This window comes from Phocoena phocoena, chromosome 10 (genome assembly GCF_963924675.1).
Source record: "Phocoena phocoena chromosome 10, mPhoPho1.1, whole genome shotgun sequence".
Lineage (NCBI taxonomy): Eukaryota > Metazoa > Chordata > Mammalia > Artiodactyla > Phocoenidae > Phocoena > Phocoena phocoena.
Genome location: NC_089228.1, coordinates 66197263 through 66220888, shown reverse-complemented (window position 1 = coordinate 66220888; position 23626 = coordinate 66197263). Strand labels below are relative to the sequence as shown.

Below are 23626 nucleotides of genomic sequence, written 5' to 3'. Positions count from 1 at the left end.
ATCCAATCCGTTGGAGTTGGAGACTGATTAGATATGGGGCAAGACGGAGAAGGAGTCAAAGGTGAGCATGCAGGTGGAAGATAAAATTTTGGCCTTAGCCATGGCAGGAGCCATGGGGATAGAGATGGAGCAGTAGATATGAGAGCATGAAGGAGACAGAATCTACTGGATTTAATGATGGGTTTTTCATGAGGGGGATGGCAGGGAGGGAGCAAGTCATCCTTGATTCCCAGATCTCTGTCTTAGGTAACAAGGTAGGTAAGTCAGACAATATGGGAAGAGAAGCAAGTTTGAAACGCTTTGGGCAAGTTACCTGACTTCTCTGAGCCTCAATTTCCACACATGTAAAATGAGAATAATAATATCCACCTCTCAGCGTTGCCATGAGAATTAAATAAACTGGGAAATTGCAAGGCACAGAATATACATTCAATAAACACTTTGGGGTGATACCAATAATAGTGCTTGCTCACGTGCTGAACACTTAATCCTCAGAACAACCCTGTAAGGTAGGTACTATACTATCCCTATTTTGCCAACATGGGAACTGAAGCACAGAGAGGTGAAGAAACTTGACCAAAGTCACCCAGTTGGAAAGTGGCAGAGTGTAAAGCCACTGCATTATACCTTACTCCTTCTGGGACATATAACTGGACTTGAGGGAAGAAGAGAGAAAATGGTAGAAGAGACAGACTATAGACCTGATGCATAATTTATCCCAAGAGCTGATTTTATTTGGAAATGTGCCTCCACAACTTGGTGGCAGTCTGGGGACAGATGGCCCCTGGCTTGCTTGTTGACTCTCTTTCCCAGCCTAGGGCATAGAGTCCTTTGGGTTAAGGTACAGGGTCAAGTTCTCAAGGATTAATATCCCTGACAGCCTCAGTGGTCTGGGGCCTGGGGCTGGTGCAAAAAGATGAACCAGGTTCCATTCTGGACTGTTTCGTGGTTGGAGGGCCTGGGCCCTTGGCACCAGGACTGTAGCTCCTTCTTCTGCAGAGGCTGGTGTCACCCACAGGCCAGCTGTGGCCAGGTCCTAGTAGGCATGAGGTTGGGGGAAAGAGGCTAGTAGGGGTTAGTTTTCTGGTGCTGGGTCCACTTTATCTTCCTGAGGGGCAGAAGCTGAGATGGGCACCTCTTCCCCGCAATTGAAGGACTTCTGCTGCTCACTGCTGCTGGGTGAGGGGGTCTTGCTGCTGTGGGATCCCCAGTGAGTCAGGCGTTTTAGGGAGGAGTCACGGCGGGCAAGTTGAGGGGCCTGGAAGCCTGTGAAGGAGCTGCTGGTGGTGGGACGCTTGTCTGGCAGAAAAAAGGCAGGTATGAGGAAGGAGCAAGGTGCATGCAAAGGGGGAGAGGAGAACCCGCTGACCTGCAGTCCTGTGCTGGCTCTGTAGATTTGGGGGTATCCCTTCTACCCTCCCTTCTCCATCCCCGCTCCAGGGAAAGCTCCAGGGTCTAACCCTTCTCACCTCCAGGTTCTATTGGATGCATGAGCCGGTTCATCTGGACATTCCAGTGTTTCACGTTCGTGCTGGCCTGGCGCAACTTCCGCTGTGCAGCCTGTGCAGGCAGGACCAGGGAGGAGTGGGTCAGAGCCACCCTCCAAGACAGAGAGTCTTGACCTTTTCAGGTTCACATGCCCCTTAGGATCTGACAAAGGCTATTGATCATCTTCCCAGAAAAACTCATGTATGTTCATAAAGAGTTAAGAAATCATTAAGAACTCAACTCATAACGAGTTGGCGTCGCAGGCCCTCAAAGGGTCAGAAATAACCATAGTTTCCACTTATTAAGCAGCTAAGATGTACTAATATCTTATTTAACTTCCAGAGCAGAAGTTAACAGCAAACAAGTTCAAAAGAGGTTAAATGCCTTGCCCAGGGACATACACGGAGCTCTGAACCACTGCATTACACCACCTTCCCAAGACCTAATGCAAAAGCCTCTGCTCCAGTGTTCACTCAGCCATTAGCAGCGGTTGTGGGGTGGGGCATCATAGAGGAACTTTCCCATTCTTTGATACTTATTTCTATGTTTGAATTTTTTACAATGACCATGTAGGCCAACAAAGCAAAATAAAATAGTCAATATTAATAAAAACAAAACATCAAAAGTTTAAAAAAAAAGTCTTCTGTGGAGATTCAGCCTCCAAAGAGTGGAGCCAAAGTACAGGGATAGCAAAGTAGGGGCTGGAAGAGTAGGAGGAAAAATTTTTGCCCAGATTAATAACAATGATAAAAGTCGTAGCTAAGGTTTCTTCAGTGCTTACTACATACTTAATTTCACGTGTTATCTCAGTTAATCTTCATAGCAATACTATTTACCAGTCCCCTTTCTCAGATAAGGGACTTGGGACTCAGAGAGGTTAGGCAACTTGTCAGAGGTCACACAGCCAGGCAATGATGGAGCCTGAGGGATAGAGCTTGAGGGAAGGTTCCAGAGCCTGTGCGTTAACACGCTCACCCTCGTTCACCTGGCAGCCTCCAAACTGCTCCACCCCAGGCCTCACCTCCACATCTTCGTCGGCTCTCTGCCGGTTCTGTCGCACCTCCTCCAATTGCTGCTGGGCCTGCTGCAGGGAGCGGCTCTGCAGGGCCATCTCCTGCTGCAGTTCCTGCTTCTCCTGCTGTGCCCGCTCAATATAGCGCTCCTGCTCCTCCTTCAGCTGCAGCAGCTGCTTCAATTTCTCCTCCTCCTCCTCCAGCAGTCTGCCAGGCATCCACTGTGTCACCTCCAGAGCCAAGGCACCTCGCAGGTGCTCAGCAAGTGGGGCGGGGGTGGGGTCAGGAAGTCAGGGAGGGGAAGCAGAAGGGGCCCCTCAGTTCTACCTGGTCTGGGCTAGGCGCACGGCCTCCTCGTCTTGCCGAGCTTTCACCTCCAGTTGCAGGGCCTCCTGAAGCCTCTGCTGCATCTCCTCTAGCTCCTCGATGCGCTGCCGCTGCCGGGCAGCCTCCTCCTTCTTCAGCTCCATCTCAGCCTGCATGGAGGCCCTTGCCTGCTCGGGAAATGGAGCCAGGTCAATGGGGGCATGGGGGAGAGTGGCAGCAGGTATGCTGCTCCTTTCCCCAGGGCTTTCCTAGGCCAGCCCAACTACTTATCTCTGGGTGAGGGTCTGGGGAGTTCCCTCATGTAAGCGTTTCCTGATCTGATCCCCTCTGCAAGCCTGACTAATTCAGATAATGATCAGTGAACTACATGGGGCAAAGGGGCTCAAGTCATCCCCTTTTTAGCACCAGCCTTAATAGTTATTATTATACATTATAATATAACGTTTTATAATTATAATTAGGGTAGTGCTTGGAAGGGAATGACAATAATTATAATTGTTATAACAATTATAACTCAAAGTGTTTCCTTAGTTGATCCTCCTTTCCATACCTCTATAAGCCAAGTTCTATTGGCATCAACATGTCACAGGTAACTGAGGCACAGAAAGGCTGAGTAACTTGCCTGGGATCACACGGTTCCTAAGAGGCAGAGCTGGGATTGAATCCACAGTGTCTGACTCCAGATCTAGATCTCTTAAATCCTAAATCTAATTGCCTCTACACGCTTAGTCCACCTCCACATTCATCCTGCCTTCCTCCCATCCTGCATTCCCCAAAATGGTTTCATTATAAACTCAGATCAAGTCTAGTCCAACCTAGTCCATCCTTGGTCCAAACTCATCCCCAATCACACCGTCTTTATCAGCTCCTCTATCCAAGTCCCGCCCCCAGCCAAGGTTTCTGAGCCAGGTCCCACTCTACACCTAGCACTCAGGTCCGACCCTCCCATTTCGTAGGCTCAGGCCCCGCCCCCTTACCATCTCTCCTCTCAAGCCATCCCTCGGCCAGGTTCCTTATCCCACAGGCCCTGTTCCTGGCACAGTCCCCGTCCCATACCCATCCTTCAAGCCCACAGGCTCTGTTCCCAAAATTCCTCAAGACAAGCCCCGCCTCCACTTGCATTCCTCAATGCGTGGCTCCGCCCTCGACCAAGGCTCCGCCCCAGGCCCCGCCCCCAGTGCTCAGCTCCCAGGCCTGACCGCACCACACCCCTCAGCCCACCGCCTCCTGCGCTGTGCTGCCCCACCTGCTCAGCCTCGCGCAGCTGGCCCTCGAGCGCCTGTTGCAGCTCGCGGTGCTGGCTGCGGCGCCGCTCCTCCTCTTCCTGCAGCAGGCGCTCGGCCTGCCGCTGCGCCTCCTGCAGCAGCTCCAGCTCCTGCAGCTTCCGCTCCTTCTCCTCCTGTAGCTGCTGCAGCCGCAGCACCTCCTCCTCCTTGGCCGCCCGGCGCCGCTCCCGCTGCTCCCGCTGCTCGCGCCGCTTCTGCTTCAGGTCCTTGTGCAGCGACATCTTCCCCTCGGCCTGCAGCCGGATCGCCGTCTGGATGGCTGCGGAGGGAGCGGGAGGGGCTGGCCGGGGGCAGGGCAGCCTCGAGGTGACCCACCGCCAGAAAGGGGCCTTAGGAGTTGCCCGTGTCCAGTGCCCAGCCTCCCGCTGGGCAAAGTGCTGTCACCCCCTTTCACAGGTGAGGCGACTGAGGGCCAGCCAGGTCCAGGCCACCCAGCGAGCACTCACCAGCCGTCCATTCCTGGCGCTGGCGCGTGTCTGAGGCGCTCATCTCGTACGTGCGGGAGGCAGTCTTCACACAGAACATGCAGCGCTTCCCTTCTCGGTCGGGCAGCACCTGGGAGAGGGTGGACGGTCCCAGACAGGCTGGCTTTACTGGAGTCAGGGCCACACCTGCCCCAGGGGTGCTGCAGCTTCAGCCCCTACCGCCGCTAGCTGACCATCCTCCCCGGGCACCCCTCCCACTCTGACAGGAGCCTGCGTGGCCCGGTTTGAAGGTTAGTTATGGGGATACTTGTGTGCCCACAGCTCTGTATCCTTTGCTCTTTGAAGGTGGGACTGTTCTCTTGGTATCTCTCCGTGGGGCCTAGCACAGAGGGATCACTCAGTGTTTATGCAGATCACGCTGGAACATCTCCCATGACAGGGTCCTCACTATCGAGACCGTTCATTTCCACAAAGCCCTGCCTGTTGAGAAAGTTCTCCATTCATTCATTCCACAGATATTTTGTAGTGTCTACTGAGTGCCACTCATTGCTCTGGGCATTTGGGATACTGAGATGTGCCTAACAGACCAAATCCCTGCCTTCCCTAAGCTTACATTCTAGTGGAAAATAATAGCTACCACCTACTGAGCTTCATGTGTTCTAGAGTCTGTACCAGGCATGGATTATTAGCTCCACTTTACAGAGAAAGAAACTGAGGCTCTAAGAGGTCCAGGAACTTGCCCAATTCACACTGCCTATTAGTGGTGGAGCTGGATTTCTGCCTAGATCTGTGCTGTTTCCACAATGACAGCTGTTTCCCTATGTGACAAAAATGGATAGAGCCTAGGATGACTATAATAATAACATTTTTTAAGGTAAAATAAAAAGTGTTGGTGATACATTGGAACTTTCATACACTGCTGGTAAGAATGGAAGATGGTGCAGCCACTGTAGAAAAGTCTGGCTGTTCCTCAAAAATTAAACATAGAATTAATGTATGGTTCAACAACTCTACTCCTAGGTATGTACCCTGAGAAAAAAAATATATCCACCCAAAAACTTGTACCTGGATGTTCATAATAGCATTATTCACAATAGCAAAAAGATGGAAACAACCCAATATCCATCAAAGAATGGATAAACAAAATGTGGTACATCCTTACAATGGAATATTATTCAGCCATAAAAAGGAATAAAGTCCTGATTCATGCCACAACATGCTTGAGAACATTATGCTAAGTGAAAGAAGCCAGACATAAAAGGACAAATATTATATGATTTCACTTATATGAGGCACCTAGAACAGGCAAATTCATGGAGATAGAAAGCAGAATAGAGGTTACCAGGGGCTGGAGGGAAGGGCGGATGAGTTATTGCTTAATGGGTACAGAGTTTCTGTTTGGGATGATAAAAAAGTTTTGGAAATAGATAATTGGGATGGTTACATGTGAATGTACTTAATGCTACTGAATTGTAACACAAAATGGTTAAAATGGCAAATTTCATGTTATGTATATTTTTTCACTACAGTTTTTAAAATTGTTGTTTTAAGCCTCTAAAATAATGGACAGAGTCAAGGGAGGAAAAGGGATGGGAAGGGAGAAAGAATAGGGAGGTATAGAGTTGCCAAAGGGAATGGAATTTGGGTGAAGGAGAAAGAACTTCAGAGGAATTTTAGAAAGTTTTGCTGGGTAGAGTGAGACATAAGCCATCTCCTCTGAAATCTTTAGCAAAGTCCACATTATTCACCAATGACTTTAGTATTTGATTTGCAGTTTGGTTTTTCTAAAAAAAGTGCTGACGTATGGAATCTAAAAAAAACAAAACAAATGAACAAACATAACAAAACATAAACAGAGTTATAGATACAGAGAACAAACAGGTGTGTTTGCCAGAGGGTAGGGGGCATAGTGAGAGGAAGGAAGAAGTTGAGGAAGATTAAGAGGTACAAATTTCCAGTTGCAAAATAAGTGAGTCATGGGTGTAAAATGAATAGTGTGGGAAATATAGTCAATAACTATGATTACATAGTTATCTTTGTATGGTGACCTATCATAACTAGACCTATTGTGGAGGTCAGTTTGAAATATATAGAAATACCGAACCATTACGTTGTGTAACAGGAACTAACACAGTATTGTAGGTCAATTATACTTCAAAAACAAACAAACAAATCCATAGAAAAAGAGATCAGATTTGTGGTTACCAGAGGTGGCGAGGGAGGTTGTTGCGGGGATAGAGGGAAGGTAATTGGATGAAGGTCATCAAAAGGTACAAACTTCCAGGGCTTCCCTGGTGGCACAGTGGTTAAGAATCCGCCTGCCAATGCAGGGGACACGGGTTTGAGCCCTGGTCCAGGAAGATCCCACATGCTGTGGAGCAACTAAGCCCATGCGCCACAACTACTGAGCCTGCGCTCTAGAGCCTGTGAGCCACAACTACTGAGCCTGTGTGCCACAAGTACTGAAGTCCACACGCCCTAGAGCCTGTGCTCCACAACAAGAGAAGCCACTGCAATGAGAAGCCCGTGCACCACAAAGAAGAGTAGCCCCCTCTTGCCGCAACTAGAGAAAGCCTGCGTGCAGCAATGAAGACCCAACGCAGCCAAAAAATAAATAAAATAAATTTTAAAAAAGAAAAAAAGGTACAAACTTCCAGATATAAGATATAAGTACTAGGGATGTAACGTACAACATGATAAATTAACACTGATGTATGTTATATAGGAAAGTTGCTGAGAGAATAAATCCTAAGAGTTCTCATCACAAGATAATAATTTTTTTCTATTTAATTTTGTATCTATATGAGATGAGGGATGTTCACTAAACTTATGTGCTTATCACTTTATGATGTATGATGTATGTAAATCATTATGCTGTACACCTTAAGCTTATACAGTGCTGTATGTCAATTATAGCTCAATAAAACTGGAAGAAAAAATAAAGTGTGTTACTTTTCTAAAAGAAAAAAAACATTGCTGCCATGGCTGAGAATAGCCTTGAGGTACCCAGGTGTGCAACTGACACTTGAACAATGCAGGGGTTAGGGGTGCCAAACCTCTGCCCAGTCAAAAATCCACATATAACTTTAAAGTCAGCCCTCAGTATCCTGGTTCCACATGTGCGAATTCAACCAACTGCTGATGGTGCTGGCTATACTCCTGAATGTATTTATTGAAAAAAATTCACATATAAGTTCCAACTTGCGTTGTTCAAGGGTCAGCTGTATTTGGGTTGCACTCATCTAAGCGGGAATTTGTCACTGTGGCTTTTCCCATTTACCCTCCTCCTGACCCCCTTGCCTTCACACTGCACTGGAGCCCCTGAGCCTTGAGATGTGCTTTACCCCCCTCAGCTGTCCCCCTCACCTCCACGCAGCACTGCGCATCCAGCAGGATTGTACCCCTTTTCTCCTTGCACTCTTCACTCCCGAAATAGCAGAGGCAGCTGGGCTGCAGCTGGAACCAACGTTCTGCCCAGTTCCTCCTCAGGTGCCCTCGCTTCCACAGGTAGCCCTGCCAGCCAGAGCAAAGTCAGAGGCATCACTGCCCCTCCCCCACCTTCACCCTCCTCGGGGTCCTCCCCTAGTTCCCAGCCTGGCCTGACCTGCTTCAGGACGTCTTGGATGAGTTCCTGGTAGACCTCATGGATGGCCATGCTGAGGGTGTCTCGCCCCACGCCTCGCAGACAGCGGCCTGAGTTGAAGAGCTCCAGGAACTGCCAGACGCTGAGCCCGCTGGTGCTCTGGGCTGCCTGGGCCTCCTGGGCCAGCAGCTCCTCCAGCTCACCCAAGCCCACCTCCAAGCTCATACTGCTGAGCACCTTCTTCAGCAGGTATTCCACCTGGAGCGGGGGAGGGAAGGCTTGGTGGCTGCAGCAGGCTGTGGTGCTGGTGCCAACAACAGGGGGCGCTCCCACCAGGCGCCCGGGGCCTGGGCAGAAGTGACCAGGGACAGGACGGTGGGGTAGGGTCAGAGGACAAAACAACTAAACGCTGGAGGACACCTGAGTAGAGATTTAGGAGGGGATCCTGGAGCCCCAACTTCAATTCAGGCATCCCCTCCCCAAGCTCCAGTCCCACTCCTTCCTGCCTTGAATTAAGGGCAGGGTGAGGTGGGAGCTGAGGGGGCCAGGGGCCAGGCCGAGAGAGCAAGTCATAGAAAATGTCAACAGGGGAACAAGGGCCCTCTCATCCAATATCCTCACTTTGCAGATGACAAAACAGGCTCAAAGGGGAAGGAGGCCTTCCCTGGTGGTGCAGTGGTTGAGAGTCTGCTTGCCAATGCAAGGGGACACGGGTTCGAGCCCTGGTCTGAGAGGATCCCACATGCCGCAGAGCAACTAGGCCCGTGAGCCACAACTACTTAGCCTGCGCGTCTGGAGCCTGTGCTCTGCAACAAGAGAGGCCACGATAGTGAGAGGCCCGCGCACTGCGATGAAGAGTGGCCCCCGCTCACCGCAACTGGAGAAAGCCCTTGCGCAGAAACGAAGACCCAACACAGCCAAAAATAAAAAATAAAATAAATAAATTTTAAAAAATGATAATAAAAAATAAAGGAATTCCTTTCAAAAAAGAAAAGGTGGGGGGAAGTGACTTGTTTTGAATCATACAGCAAGTTGGTAGCAGCCAGAACTCAATTCAGATCCACATCCCATGAGTCCTTATTCCAAGCCCCAAGCCCCAACCTTAGGGATCCTTCCCCTATGGGAGGGCAAGGGGATTGGAGGTGGAGTAAGCAGAGCAGGGACAGGAAACCTGTTACAGAGGAACAGGAAGTGGTGGTTGGGGTACCTCCTGCTGCAGTTTGTTCACACTGCATGTTGATCACAGTAGCAAGCAGCTTTCTGACCTCTGAGAGGCCACCTCGTCCTGACTGGCAGGAGTCTGACAAAGATGCCCAGCCAGCCAGGTGTCTGTATAGATAGACACATGTCCCTCGACTGCCCCAGCAGCTCCTTGGGAAACTCTCTCCAGGACTTTCACTCTGGGGGCTACTGGGTCTCTGCTGGGAGTGGGGCGGGACACCCCTCACTCTTCCCACAAACAGAGGCAAGGGCACGAATCTGAGCGCAGTTAGATGTGCCAGGACTTCTTGTAAATACGGTGGATCTCTCCCCCACGTACCCTACTCTAAAGACCTAAATTCGCCCTGGTATCTTCGCAACCACCAAAAGGGCTAAAGGGTCAGGAGAAGGCTGAATGGACAGGGGAGAGAGGAGGGGGAGTAGAGGGAGGGTGCAGTGTGACTGGAAAAGGGGGGGCATCTGCCCTGGCTTCACCCATGAGTTAAGGAGGTAGAGGCTAGATTCTAGGCCTCTACTCCCAGGATGTCTTCTCTGGGGCCCTGAGGTGAGTCTGCCCTGACTCTCCCCTATGTTGTAGAAGATAGGAAGAGAAAATCTGAAACCAGGAGCAGACTTGGTTGCACACTTGGAGTAACTGGAGAGATGTCCCAGGAAGGTCTCTATTCCCCTAATAGTAGCATCCTTCTCAGATTGCCACAGTGCCTAAAATCCTGTCATTTGATTTTAAATGTTCTCATTTTTAAATGCCCAGTAATGTATCAGGCATTCACACCTCTGTGTAAATAGAATTTGCAGATCATTTTCCTACTGTGAGGGCTAGCAGAGCCTTGAAGGAAGTGTAGTTTTTGACCTCCTGGGAGAAGGCATAATTGTTCTGATATGGACACTTCTAAGCATCTGGAGACAGATGGGTGTGAACAGGTCCCAGGGAGGGGAGATAAAGAAGAAAGGGGATGTGGGAAAGTACGGAGGCAATTTGGCCTCCTTCATGGTTCTGCTAAGGTCTGTCCCCAAGTGATAAAGTCCCTGGGGCTTACCTCATCAGGAACCATGATCAGAGGGTACTTGTCCTCAGACAGGAAGTTGAAGAGGCACCAGAGGCGGAAGGCATCCTGATTGGAGAGCATGCTGTTCCCGTTGCTATCCACCTGATAGTTCTTCTTGGCCGTGAGGGTCCAGCACAGCTCATCAAAGTGCTCCTTAACGAAAGCCCCCTCCTCCACCTGCCACCAGGCCGGCAAGTCAGCTGAGAAGGCTGCCCCGTCCCTGCTCTACCACCCAACTAGGCTCCAGCTGGCTTCTTAGGGTCATCTATTCCCCTGCTCCCCACACTGCCATGTTGGGGCTCTAACTTGAGGAGTCCCTGAGCTGATGATCAGGTAACTAGCTGACCAACCAGCCTGACCCCAGCCCCCAGCCCTGCTACTGCCACCACTCCCTCACAACCACTGCCCCCAAGTCCCCTGCACACAGAGAAACTCAGGTCCCTCAGCCCAGGGAGAAAGAAGGGGAAGCCCCGGAGGGAGTGGACAGTCAAGGAGAACCTGAGAAGACAGTGACAGGTGGGAGAAGCAGGGGGGACAGCACTTGGGGGAAACTGGAGAGCCTTTTGTAGAAGTTACAGCTGGAAGCTAGGCAGGGATGGGGTGGAAGGTCGTGGGAAAGGTGGAGGCTAGGATAGAGAGGAGGAAGCTTGAGAGTGAGTTAAGGGGAGCCAGGAGGGTGCAAGTGGCTGGGAGGTGAAGGATGGAGATGGGAGAGCAGGGGTGGACAGAGGGGACAGAAATGGGGTTCATAGGGAGAGGAGTTGGGGTGGCAATGTATTAGGGTGCTGGTCAGGTTGGGAAGTGGGGAGAGGTTAGAGGAGCCCCACCTTGTCCAGAATGTACTTGTTGAGGTAGGGCATGTACCCCTGGCTGGACACAGGGCCATCGTCATCATCTCGGAAGTGCTCCTCCAGGGCCACAGGGTCGTGAGGGATGTGCAGGACGGTGTACAGGTTGTGGGACAGCACCTGAGACAGAGGGCAGTTTGCCTTCCTGAACCCCAACCAAAACTGGGCCAAAGGGCGGCTCCCACCTCCTCACTTGTCCCCACCCCCATTCTGGCTGAGTCTTCTGCATACATTATTCAATTCAATCATAACTAAAGCTTCTGTATATATAGACACAATGGAATATTATTCAGTCATTAAAAAAGGAATGAAATCTTGCCATTTGCGACAACACGGATGGACCTTGAGGGCATTATGCTAAGTGAAATAAGTCTGATACAGAAAGACAAATACCATACGATCTCACTTATATGTAGAATTTTTTAAAAAGGGAAAAAAAGGTGTTCACAGATACAGAGAACAGACTGTTGCAAGAGGTGTGGAGCGGGGAGGTGAAATGTGTGAAGGTGCTCAAAAGGTACAAACTTCGGGTAAGTCATGAGGGGACTTCCCTGGTGGTCCAGTGGTTAAGACTCTGAGCTCCCAATGAAGGGGGCACGGGTTCGATCCCTGGTCAGGGAACTAGATCCCGCATGCCACAACTAAAAGAGCCCGCATGCCGCAACTAAAGATCCTGCATGCCACAACGAAAATCCCGCGTGCAGCAACTAAGACCCGGCGCAGCTAAATAAATGAATACAATAAATAAACATTGAAGAAAAAGCCCTGGGGAGATATAATATATAGCATGGTAACTATAATTAACAATATTGTATTGCATCTTTGAAAGTAGCTAAGAGAGTAGGTCTTAAAAATTCTCATCACAAGAAAAAAAATTTTGTATAACCATGTATGGTGACAGATGTTAACTAGACTCACTGTGGTGATCATTTCTCTCTATATATATGATCATTACGTTGTAAACCTGAAATTAAAATGTACATTATACCTCAATAAAATCCAAAAAACTAAAACTTGTACACTTGCTATGCACCAAGCACTGAGCTCAGCACTTTACATATACTTCACTTAACCCACATAACAAGTGTTTACATCCTCACCTCACACATGAAAAAAAAAACTAGGCTCTGAGACATTAAGTAACTCACCCAAGGGCACAGGGCTGGCAGAGCTGGGATTCAAACCAAGGCGGCCATGCTCTTTGCCCCTTCGTCAGGCAGGTATGTGCCCTTTCTGCAGACAAGGACACCGAGGCTCAACCGACTCAGTAACTTGCCCAAGGACCCACACTGAGCAAGAGCCTAGGATCCAAATCCGGCTCTGCAGATCCCAAGGCTCAAGGGCAGAAGCCTGACATCTACCATCAAAGACTCAGGCTGCTGTGTGCCTAGAGTCCAGTGTGTCTGCTCCAGGAAGGGCATGTGCCGTTCCAGTCACTGCCCTTCTAAAGATGGAAGGGAGCTGGAGAGGGAGCAAAGAAGGGCCACGAAAAATGGTCTGTGGGATGTGGAGGACAAGGCTAAAAGGGATGGCGGCCATGACAGTACAGAGGGGAAATTGGTTGGTTAACAAACCCATGTTGAAGCTTGAACAAGGGGATCAGGAAAAAAATAAAATTGTCTTGGGGTAATTCTGTTATAGCACTTATCACAGACAGCGTGAATGATTAAAAATTGTCACCTAGTATGTGCCAGCCACTGTATGAGGTGCTTTCTATACCCCACGTCTAATCTCTGCAACCATGATATACAGACGTTATTATCTCTGTTTTTCAGATGAAGATGCTGAGGCTTGGACAGGTTAAGAGTAAGTGGCAGAGTTGAGGTTGCAACTGGTTGTTCCCGGCTCTGAAGGCTGCTTCCCCATTAAAATATTGACCCTGGGGCTTCCCTGATGGAGCAGTGGTTAAGAATCCACCTGCCAATGCAGGGGACACGGGTTCGCGCCCTGGTCCAGGAAGATCCCACATGCCGTGGAGCAACTAAGCCCATGAGCCACAACTACTGAGCCTGTGCTCTAGAGCCCACGAGCCATAACTACTGAAGCTTGCACACCTAGAGCCCGTGCTCCACAACAAGAGAAGCCACCGCAATGCAATGCCCGCACACTGCAACAAAGAGCAGCCCCTGCTCGCCACAACTACAGAAAGCCCACGTGCAGCAATGAAGACCCAATGCAGCCAAAAATAAATAAATAAATTTATAACCAAAAAAATATATATATATTGACCCTGAGCCTCATTCCCCAACTATATAGTGAACTCTGGAGGCCAGGTCTATGTTCATCTTTATGTCTCACAGCACCTATGATCTCTTCTGCACACCAAAGGCAGTCAATAAATGCCGTATTTAAGGGCTGCTTCCACCACCAGCAGTCCACCTTGGAATCAGCTCCTCTGAGGCAGAAGCTGGCAACATCCTAGAGATGGCGTGTATACCAAGTCTTCATTTCTTTATTTTCTTTTGTGAGAGGAGGGGTAGAAGGGTTTGAGACTTCTTCCCAATGTTCTCCTGGGCCTCAGGTTCAACTCAGCAAAGTGGGAAATTGGGGGGGCCCAGCAAGGGGATTGGTGTATCTCTTTTCCCTCCTTTCCCTCTGGACAGCCATCTCTGATCCCCACCCCAACGCTCATTCCCATGATCTTCAAATTATCTCATGTGCCATCTTTGGTTTTGCCTACTCTTGTTCTAAAGGACATCTGAAGTTTCTTCCTGATGAACTCTGCCCCCCTCCCTTATTTTGGTAATGGAGCCTTGATTTTCCTTTGAGAAGTAACTCTCCCCCATTTTCAATATCTGTGGTATTGGCCATTTGCACCCCTACCCTACCTGGCTGCAGAGGTGGGCACATTGGAGTCGTGGTGTTTGGTTCAAGGATGCACATGACCAAATCTAGGCCAATGAGAATCATCCCTGGGATTTTTGCTTCCTCTAGTGGAGAAGAGGTGTACTCTTTCCCATGGGTATACATGGAAAGAGTTAAGCTGTTAGAAGATAGATGTAGCTGACATTTTTGTCCCTGTGTGGGAAGTACCTGCTTAAGAATAAAGCTATCAGTGAAAAAAAGCAGAGTCAAGGTATAAAGAGTCATCATTTGAGGACCTAGATCCAGCCATGCCTGAAGCCAATACTATGCTTGGAGTTTTGTTGGTTATGTGAGCCAATATATAACATCTCCTTTAAGTTATTTTGAGTTTGGTTTCTACCACCTATATGCAGAGAATACATGATTAATACATCTGTGGTCATAGGATACCAATCCACACTCTAAGAGGTGCCATCACTCCATGCTTAGCACTTAAAATCCAGGGTAACCAACACAAGATACCCACTTCTGAAGAGATAGGTGTTATTCTAAGAGTTTCACATATTTCTACCTGTTGCCTCCTGGCCTCTTTTCAAATTACCTATGTCTTTATCTTTCTTCAAGCCTCCTAAAGCACCTCTTTGAGGAAGCTTCCTGCGTAGCCCAGTCAAATGGCTACACTCCAGTGAAGTGTGCGGGGGGATATGGAAGGCCAGGAACCTTCACTTTCTAGTTATGAGGCCTTGGATAAACTCCTTCACCCCCTGAGCCTCAGTATCATTGTCAGTAAAACAGGGGATAATACCCACCACGTATAGGGGCCATGAGGATGGAGTGAGATATATATAGAGAGAGAGTGAGAGAGTTAGCTCTGCACAGAACAAATATAAGTTCCCTTCTCATATAGAAAGTGCAATTTTTTACCTAACAAATTAGCAAAGATGCAAAAGACTGATACTATCAAGTATTGAGGAGATTGTGGAGAAACGGGAACTCAAATGCCCCACTGTTGAGATGTGAATTGGTAGTCTTTCTGGAGGGCAAGACTGTATCAAAAATAAAATTGGGCATGACCCCAGCAATTTTAATCCTCTAACCTATAGATGCTCAAGAGAACAGTTACCTGTATAAGAATGCTCACTGAAGCATAGTTTAGAATAAAAGGCATTGGGAACTTCCCTGGCAGTCCAGTGGTTGGAGCTCTAAGCTTCCACTGTGGGGGACACAGGCTGATTCCTGGTCCTGGAACTAAGATCTCGAAAGCCACGGCATGGTGAAAGGAAGGAAGGGAGGGAGGGAGGGAGGGAGGGAGGGAGGGAGGGAGGGAGGAAGGGAGGGAGGGCAGAAAAGAAGAAAGGAAGAGAGAAAGAAATGAAGGAAAGAAGGAAAGAAGAAAGGAAGGAAGGTAGGAAGGAGGGAAGGGAGGGAGGGAAGAAGGGAGGGAGGGCAGAAAAGAAGAAAGGAAGAGAGAAAGAAATGAAGGAAAGAAGGAAAGAAGAAAGGAAGGAAGGTAGGAAGGAGGGAAGGGAGGAAGAAAGGAAGAAAGGAAGAGAGAAAGAAAGGAAGGAAGGTAGGAAGGAAGAAAGAAAGGAAGGAAGAAAGAAAGAAAAAAGAAAGAAAGAAAGAAAAAAGAAAGAAAGAAATGGAGGCACTGGAGACAGCCCAAGGCTCCTTCAAGAGGCGACAGGTGGGCTTCCCTGGTGGCACAGTGGTTGAGAGTCCGCCTGCCGATGCAGGGGACACGGGTTCGTGCCCCGGTCCGGGAAGATCTCACATGCCGCGGAGCGGCTAGGCCCGTGAGCCATGGCCACTGAGCCTGTGCGTCCGGAGCCTGTGCGTCCGGAGCCTGTGCTCCGCAACGGGAGAGGCCACAACAGTGAGAGGCCCGCGTACCGCAAAAAAAAAAAAAAAAGAGGGGACAGGTACACCAAGTCATGGACCTGTGTGTGGTTGAAAATTTAACTTCTGCCACATGTGTACTTATGGGCAGGTGATTTAACTTCTCCAAGACCTTAGTCTCCTCCTCTTTGAGGAAAAAAAGGCACCTGCTCCACAGGGTGTTTTAGAACGAAGAGCTTAGCACAGCACCGGGTACATAGTGCAATAATAGAAATTGCTTAATAAAAGTTGTGAGCTATTTTTATTATTATATTTGTATGAACAGACATGGAAAGATATGCATACTATACTGGCAGGTGGAAAAAAGCAAGCTGTAGAATGAAATATTTGTAAAATAATATGTGTGCACAGATTATGCTGAACCATATTAAACTGCTATTTTAGCAGGTCAAAACAATCAAACATCAGCAATTTCATATAGTTCAGCCTAATAAGTTTATTTGTACACAGAAAAAATTTAGAAGACTCAGCAAACTGTTAACAGCTATCACCCTACTGCTCTTCCCCAGCGAGGGGAGGCAATTTCACGTTCTTTAACACTAGTTTTGTCTTTCAATTTTTTTAACCAGTAAAACATGTTTTACTTTTCTAGTAAATTTCAACTTCTTTAAAATGATATTCTTTGGAACCAGGAGCATATATTGTTTTCATGACAACATTTTTAAACTCTAGAGATTAAAAGACAAAGGGTGCCATTAACCACGGTTATTAATGTACCCTGCTATTAAGTTGCTCTGTAATAATGTTCTTTTGCTGTTCCCTGTTGGTGTGAGCATTTCTGGGTGTTCTACATTCCTTTGAGGGCAGCAAAGACTCTAATCTCAACCCTGACTCCAGACCTCAACACAATGTCCTCCACATTGTGTTAATCAATGTTTTTGACTAACACCTCAAGTCTAACTTAAATGCTGCAGTGGTTTCCCAAGGTTCTCAGAGTAAAATCTCAGAGTCTTTCCAGAGATTTTACTCTGTACCTTCTCTGACCTCATCCCTCTTGCTCACTTCTCTCCAGCCCCTATGGCCCCTTTGCATTCCTCAAACACACCAGGCACATTCTTGCCTAAGGGCCTTGGCCCTTGATATTCCTTCAACCAGAAACATTCTTCTCCCAGGTCATGGCTCACACCCTCTCCTCCTTCTGATCTTTACTTAGGTGTCACCTTCTCAGGGAGGGCTTCTCTGACCACCTTACTTAAATCTGTAATCCTATCCCCTCTACCCCCCACAGTAAGGATAGGGATATCTTCTGCTTTATTTTCCTCCATGTCATGTATCACGCACTTTTACTTATTTTATCATCTGTGTTCTCTGACTAGAACGTTAGCAACACAAGCGTGCGTTTTTTTGTCTGTTTTATTCACTGCTGTATCACTGGACCTGGCATATAATGGCTACTCAGTAGCTATCTACTGAATGAACCTAAGTGCTTCAAGGGGAGAAGCAGGAAAAATACAAAAGTCAGACGGACGTGGACTGAATCTCTCTGAGCACATGAACCTCGCTGGGGCTGAGTTTTCACATTTCTAAAAATGGAGTTCAAGGAGATGATGTACAAATTCCCTCCCACCCCAGGATAGAACCTGCCACCCAGCAGCACACAGTTATCTGAGCTGTTCCTCTCTTTGGTTCATTGGCCCACGCTCTCCTCTAAGACCTTCCTCACCTGGACATTTTGCCAGGGGAATCTGAGGAGACCAGGGCAGAGAGGCTCCGACCCTGTTAGCCATCGGGTGTCAGGACAAAGAGGAATTAAAGGCTCCAGACACTCAGGGCTCAGGGCCTCTCCCCAGAGAGCTCAGCCGACCTCAGACTGCCAGGCTTCCTGTGCCTGGGTGCGGGTAAGGGCCGGGGGTGGGGAGAGAGTGTGACCAGAGGAAGGTCATGCCGGAAAGGAAATGGCAGGAGTGGAGGCTGGCTTGCGGAACTCACCTGCCGATTTCAATCAATCCTTAGCCCTGGAGGCAGGGCTCTCATTCTCCTCCTTTTACAGAGGAGGAAACCAAGGCTTAGAGAGGTGGAGTGTCCTCTTGCTCAAAGACTGATTCTAAAGCCCTAGCTAGCTAGATCTCTGCTACATTGGCTCAGGTTAAGCATCAGAATCACCTGGGGAGCTGGTTGAAACTGAAATCTGCTGGGGCCCGCCCAGACCTACTGACTCAGAGTTTCCGGGGTGGGGTCCAGGTGTCTGTAGTTTTCACAAGCTGCCATTTGGGCTCCCCCAGAGAGGATTCTCTGTCTTCCCCACCCACCCAAGCAGCCCCTGACCTCTGGGTTGGCAGCCATTGACCTTTGAGAGGCTTCATTTATTCACTGTTTCCTCTGGAGGCATGTTGGGGGTGTGGTTCTCCCCTGGGGGCTTGGGAGTTTCCTAAAAGCTCCAGTGCAGCAATGCGATGGGCGGCAGGCCCATAGTCCTGTAGTTCGCAGACTTCAGGAGTTGACGCAGATACAGAGGGTTTGGGAATCCATAAAAGAACCCTTCCTTCCTTCCTTTTTCTTTCTTTCTTTCTTTTCTCTTTCTCTTTCTCTCTCTCTCCTCTCTCTCTCTCTCTCTCTATCTCTCTCTCTCTCTCTCTCTCTCTCTCTCTCTCTCGTTTAGATGGCCTATAGTCTTTAAACGTATCTAGGTGCTAAGTGATTCTTTTAAAATACATAGATCCTTTTTAAGAGTCACTGAATGTATTTTTCTCAACCAGTGGGGTACTAAAGCAAAACTATCATGAGGGAGTAGCACCAGGAATTTTAAAAGATGGGAATCTCTGGATTAGCTGTGTGCCTGCTGAGAGCAAGAAGGGGCTTGGAGGGGCTGGCTGTCAGCATCAAAGGAAAGACAGAGGCTCAGAAAAGGGAGAGGAGAAGCTGCATCAAGGATCAATTTCACCTATTTGAGGTACTTTGTTAAAATTTATTTTCGGAGGCTAGCCAGAGAGCTTGGTGATCCCCAGTTCAGCCCTCAGGCTTTACAGATGAGAAACCAGAGGTTCAGAGATGGGCAGTGACTTGCCTAAGGTCACCCTACTGGGGTGCAATGTAGGCCTCAGCTTATATGGCTCTGAGTCAAGTGCTCTGCACATCATTGAATCACCCTCCCCTTCCTCCACACTCTAGACTGAGGAGACCAACAGCAGGCAGGGGTCAGGGCAAAGCTGAAGACCCCACTCATCAGATTCTGGGACTGGAGTTGTTATTAACTTCTCCTCTACCGAGAAGGTTGTTGTCCCTCTCCAGAGGAGACACAGCCCGAAGCTCAGAGGCTCTTGGTGGGCAAGAGGCCCTCCCTGGGCCCCAGGACTGCCCCAAGTGCCAATGAGAGGCTCTGGGAGACCTGACAGAGCCAAGTAGGGAAGGCCCTAGTTCACCCTCCCTGCCTTCCCCCTCCTCCTGTCTGTCAAGGGGAAGTGATAAGCCTCCTAGGATCCCCACTGAGACACACTACTCCAACCACGCACCCAATCCCAGGCCCCTCACCCCAGCCCTGGCAGTCAGGGAGTGAGGACGCCAAATTCTTAGCTGATCATCCATGAAGCCTAAAGCCAAAGCTGCTCCCAGAGGGAAGATGGTATGGCCGTTAGGAAACCCATCATTCCCAAGGCTCCCCTCCCTGCAGCCTACTGTCAGGATGGGAACTCACTCCTAAAGCTCTTTAAAGAGGGAGATTCTGAGGACCCTGCCAAAGCTCACAGTCCTGAGAAACTTTGTGTTCAACCTAACTCCGTTTTCGGCAGAAGTGCCATTCTTACTGATATATTTTTATTTTTCTCAACCCACCTGGACAAAGGCTATTGTACTTTCTATAAGAATTCAGAGAAGGGGCTTCCCTGGTGGCGCAGTGGTTGAAAGTCCGCCTGCTGATGCAGGGGACGCGGGTTCGTGCCCCGGTCCAGGAAGATCCCACATGCCGCGGAGCGGCTGGGCCCGTGAGCCATGGCCGCTGAGCCTGTGTGTCCGGAGCCTGTGCTCCACAACGGGAGAGGCCACAACAATGAGAGGCCCGCGTAAAAAAAAAAAAAGAAAGAAAGAAAGAATTCAGAGAAGAAAACTCATCTCATCTCTCCCCCAAGCCCTCTCTTCTTCAGAGAAAACAATCCTGACTCCTTGGGGTACTTCTCAGAGCACTTGCTGTTCCTCTTCCTTCTGGCCTCATCACGGCTTTGCCCAGGACAGCCGGTGGCAGCCTTTCTACCAACACATCAGGGGAGAAGTGGTGACTGTTGCAGACAGACACAGCCCGCTCTGGGCTGGTGCGGGTCTCCTGCCTCTTCCCAACTGAGGACGCCAAGGCCAGAGACAGTTTTAGCAAGGACAGGCTAACCCCAAGATCTCTTCCCTTCTCACCAAGTCTTCCAGTGGAAGGAGTGTGCCCTGCCCTGCGGGTTTGTGTCTCATCTGCTTCTTCCTCTGCCTTCTGGCCACTTCTCTATGGCTCTTTTGCCTTTCCTGCATCCCCACCCCCAACACTATCACTACTTCCTCCCATTCCAGTATCTAGCACTATGGGCTTGAGGGAGAATTGCCTTCCTTATCTTCCTCTCCTATGACATGGGCCCTACCATTTCTGCCCCACCGGCCGCCGGGCCTGAGGCTCCCACTGCTAGCTCAGATTCCCAGAGTGGACAAGTTTTCTGTCGAGTGGGCTGAAATCTACCATTGATCCTGTGCGACCACAGAGGCTGCTGGCAGTGGGCTCAATGTGAGCTGCGATGCGGTACAAAGACAGCAGATGGTTCAAGTATGCAAGCTCCCCAGGCAATCTTCCTTGCAAATACTCAACCTGTGGGGGTGGGGAACAGGCATCCACCCAGTTAGAGGCCAAGACAGAGGCTCAAACTAAGAAGGCTTACGGTCTGATTGGCCCAGGAATCGGAGAGCCATGGAGTGCTGTATCTTCCATGTATGAGAGGCTTAGAGAGTCTGGAGGTGTCATAGGGCCACAGGTAATGGAGTGGTAGAAAATGGAACCTTGGAGACAACAAACCATGGAGGTTGGGATTGTTCCTGAAAGATGTTAAAGGGGCAGAGTGGGAGGTAGATGTAGGACATGGAGTTTCCACAAGGATAGATTTTGGATGATCTGCTTTTCCTCTATCTATACTGAAGACCTCACTAGATTACATAACCTGCAATAAGACAATTTAAGTAGAACATAAGGAAGAACCTGTCTGTTGGGAGATTCTCTCAGATGATCAAAAGTGGTAGTGGACTCTCCTTCCTGGGGGAGCCAAGAATCACTTACTGGATGCTCACAAGTGTGGCTAAGGGGTCGATTATGGGACCAGTTTGGGACATCCAATTTCATCGTGTCCAAGTTCAAAAGTAGGGGGATGGAATAGGGGTGGGGTACAATGCCTAACCTGTCCCATCCGTCTCTCCCAGGTTTCCAGGCACCTCCTAGCTCGATCAATTAGAATGGAGGTTTCCTTGAGACTGCACTCCTCCTCTGTGGGGGGTGGGTGGCAGGGGAGATGCCAGTATACTATGGCCTAGCCTTACGCCAGGCACGTAGCTGGTGCTCAGTAAATATTTGTAGAGTGAATGAATGAACCCCTAAGGCAGATCCCAGAGGGCTGACGCCCACCCTGCTCCTGACTCCCCGCGTTCCCTGGCTCCAATGGCCTAGGGCCTTGTTTCTTCCCCACTAACTAGGGTGAAGGCAGCACTAATGCGGGGCTACAGGAAAGAAGGAGATAAACTTTTCGGCCCCCCAGGAATTATCTAGGACCAAGCATGAATTTCAGGGCAGTCACTGATGGGGCTCTTCCTGGGCTCAGATTCCACCCCTTCCTTACTCGAGTTCTCAAGGTCTAAGGTAAGTTTCTCAACCTGGCCTGTACGGTGTGAGGGGGGTGGTGAGCCAGACAGCAGTATAATGGGGTCTTCAGTCCTTGCCCCTTCCCACCTCTGTCCCACCTGGGAGGCAAGGTCCAGGGGAGCTGCTCTCCTGCGAAGGATGACTGAGCTGGCCTGGTTTGGGACTGCGAGAGGCTCTTGAACCCTCTCTCTCAGCTCTGAGAGGAAGTGACTGACAAGCACTAGCTAACTGTCTCTCTTCAAAGCCAGGAGGAAGCGGCAGGAAGGAGTAGGGTGTGTGCCCGAGCTTGACTCTGGGGAGACGTGTGCTCATCACACGGAGTCTGGGATGTAGCTTGGCCTGTGGCCCTCAGAACCCCATGATGGCACCTCTACTCTCCCGAGAGTTGGGGGCCAGGGCTCTGGGCGATGCCCCTGCACACACCTCACTGGGGCCTCTGGACAGGGGGCAGCAGCATCCACTAGGCCATGTTGCCCCAGTTCCCCGGCACGGGCCCTCCCACCCCTCCTGGGTCCATGGCTAGCTGGGTGCCCCAGGAGGAACACAGGGTTCAAGTCTAGCTTCAGGCAGCAGGGGCTGATGAGACGTGTCTGCCGGCCTCCCCTGCGCCCCGGGTGCCCCTCACCTTGAGCTGGGACTTGGAGACCTTGCCGCTCTTCTCCACATCCAGCGCGGTGAAAGCGTACCAGACGGACTTAAGCAGCTCCTTGCGCAGGGCCATGGCTGAGGCGCCCGCCCGGCCCAGGGGCAGCTCTGACACCAAGATCCGGTTTCAGGAAATGCAAACGGCTGCAGAGACCGCAGAAGGGCCGTGGTGCAGAGCAACAGCTCCACCTGCCTGCTCTCGTGGGCTCCCCACACTGGCAGGACCCAGCCTGTTGCTCTTGCAGTGCTCCGCGGCACCGCTCCCTGCATGGGAACTGGGGTCCAAGCCCTGGGGAGCTAGAGCTCCAACTCTGATCAGCCTGTTCCCTGGGTGTGAGGCCCTTTAGAGGCCTCCTCAGCCCCAGAGCCTCCTGGGGCCTTCTGGGCTCCCAGAGGCAGCTTGATGAGGGAAAAGCAAGCCCATCCCGACTTTGGAGTCAGATAAAAGGGGGCAGGTCCTGTACCAATTCCACACTTACCAGGTAGGAGGCTTTGGATAAATAACTTAACCTCCTTGAGCAGTTTCTCATTGGTAAAGCAGGAGAAATACTCACCTCATAGATTGTAAAGAGGTCTGAGAATGGATGTAAAGCACAGAGTAGGCAGTGGATAAAGCATTTCTTTTAGGACCATCTAACATTACTGTGGTGGTAGGGCTCCTCCCAGGTGGAAGAAAACAAAAGGCAACAATACAAACTTGGAGGAGGAGCTGGGCCAGGGCACCTCTCCAGGTCAGGAGGACTTGGCACAGGATCGGCTGCCTCCCCATCCCCTAGGCTTTTGTTCTAAAAGGCACCCCGAGCATTGCCCACTCTGGGGCCCCACTGGCCCTGACCTAGAGATTCTGAAGCTCACGGGGGTGAGGCTCATGGTGGGGTCCAGCTTCAGGGGTGCCTGGGAGCAGGAGGCTGGCGATTCAGGGCCTTCCACATCAGTGCTTCCGTTTCTTTAGATCCAATACCTGTGAGGGCTGGGGCATATTCCTGCCACGAACAGTGGCCCTGGATGTTGACGGAGACTGCTCAGGCAATCGAGACACCCCTCCCTGGGGGCATGTCCCAGCTCCCCCTGCTTCCAAGGAGCTGGTGGCCCAAGAGTAAAAGAGCTTGCTAGGCATCCTAGGAGAAGATGTCTGCACTGGGGGAGAGGGTGGGGCACATCCATGACAATGGAGAGAGGAAAAGCGGCACCTGCAATCCCTGCAATGCTCCCATGCAGGAGGGGTCAAACC

The 23626-nt window shown here is 50.0% G+C and overlaps 1 protein-coding gene across 1 annotated transcript; it reads right to left on the bottom strand.

Annotated features, from left to right (window-relative positions):
- Positions 1–712: 712 nt before the first annotated feature.
- Positions 713–22505, bottom strand: DEF6 (DEF6 guanine nucleotide exchange factor). The gene is made up of 11 exons (XM_065885525.1): positions 22376–22505; positions 11217–11357; positions 10381–10566; positions 8144–8380; positions 7906–8052; positions 4561–4669; positions 4075–4373; positions 2829–2995; positions 2510–2708; positions 1470–1560; positions 713–1299 (listed from the first exon to the last, which is right to left on the bottom strand). The coding sequence occupies exons 1-11, from the start codon at positions 22469–22471 to the stop codon at positions 1076–1078; spliced, it is 1896 nt and encodes a 631-aa protein (XP_065741597.1). The 5' UTR covers positions 22472–22505; the 3' UTR covers positions 713–1075.
- Between the last annotated feature and the right edge of the window lie 1121 nt (positions 22506–23626).

What these genes read in the sequence shown, in the direction of transcription:
- DEF6 (XM_065885525.1), bottom strand. Translation starts at nt 22,471, where the DNA reads ATGGCCCTGCGCAAGGAGCTGCTTAAGTCCGTCTGGTACGCTTTCACC. An exon ending in AGCTGCGCGAGGCTGAGCAG is followed by an intron (nt 2,996 to 4,074) that starts GTGGGGCAGCAC and finishes TTTCCCGAGCAG; the next exon opens with GCAAGGGCCTCCATGCAGGC. An exon ending in GTGCGCCTAGCCCAGACCAG is followed by an intron (nt 2,709 to 2,828) that starts GTAGAACTGAGG and finishes GATGCCTGGCAG; the next exon opens with ACTGCTGGAGGAGGAGGAGG.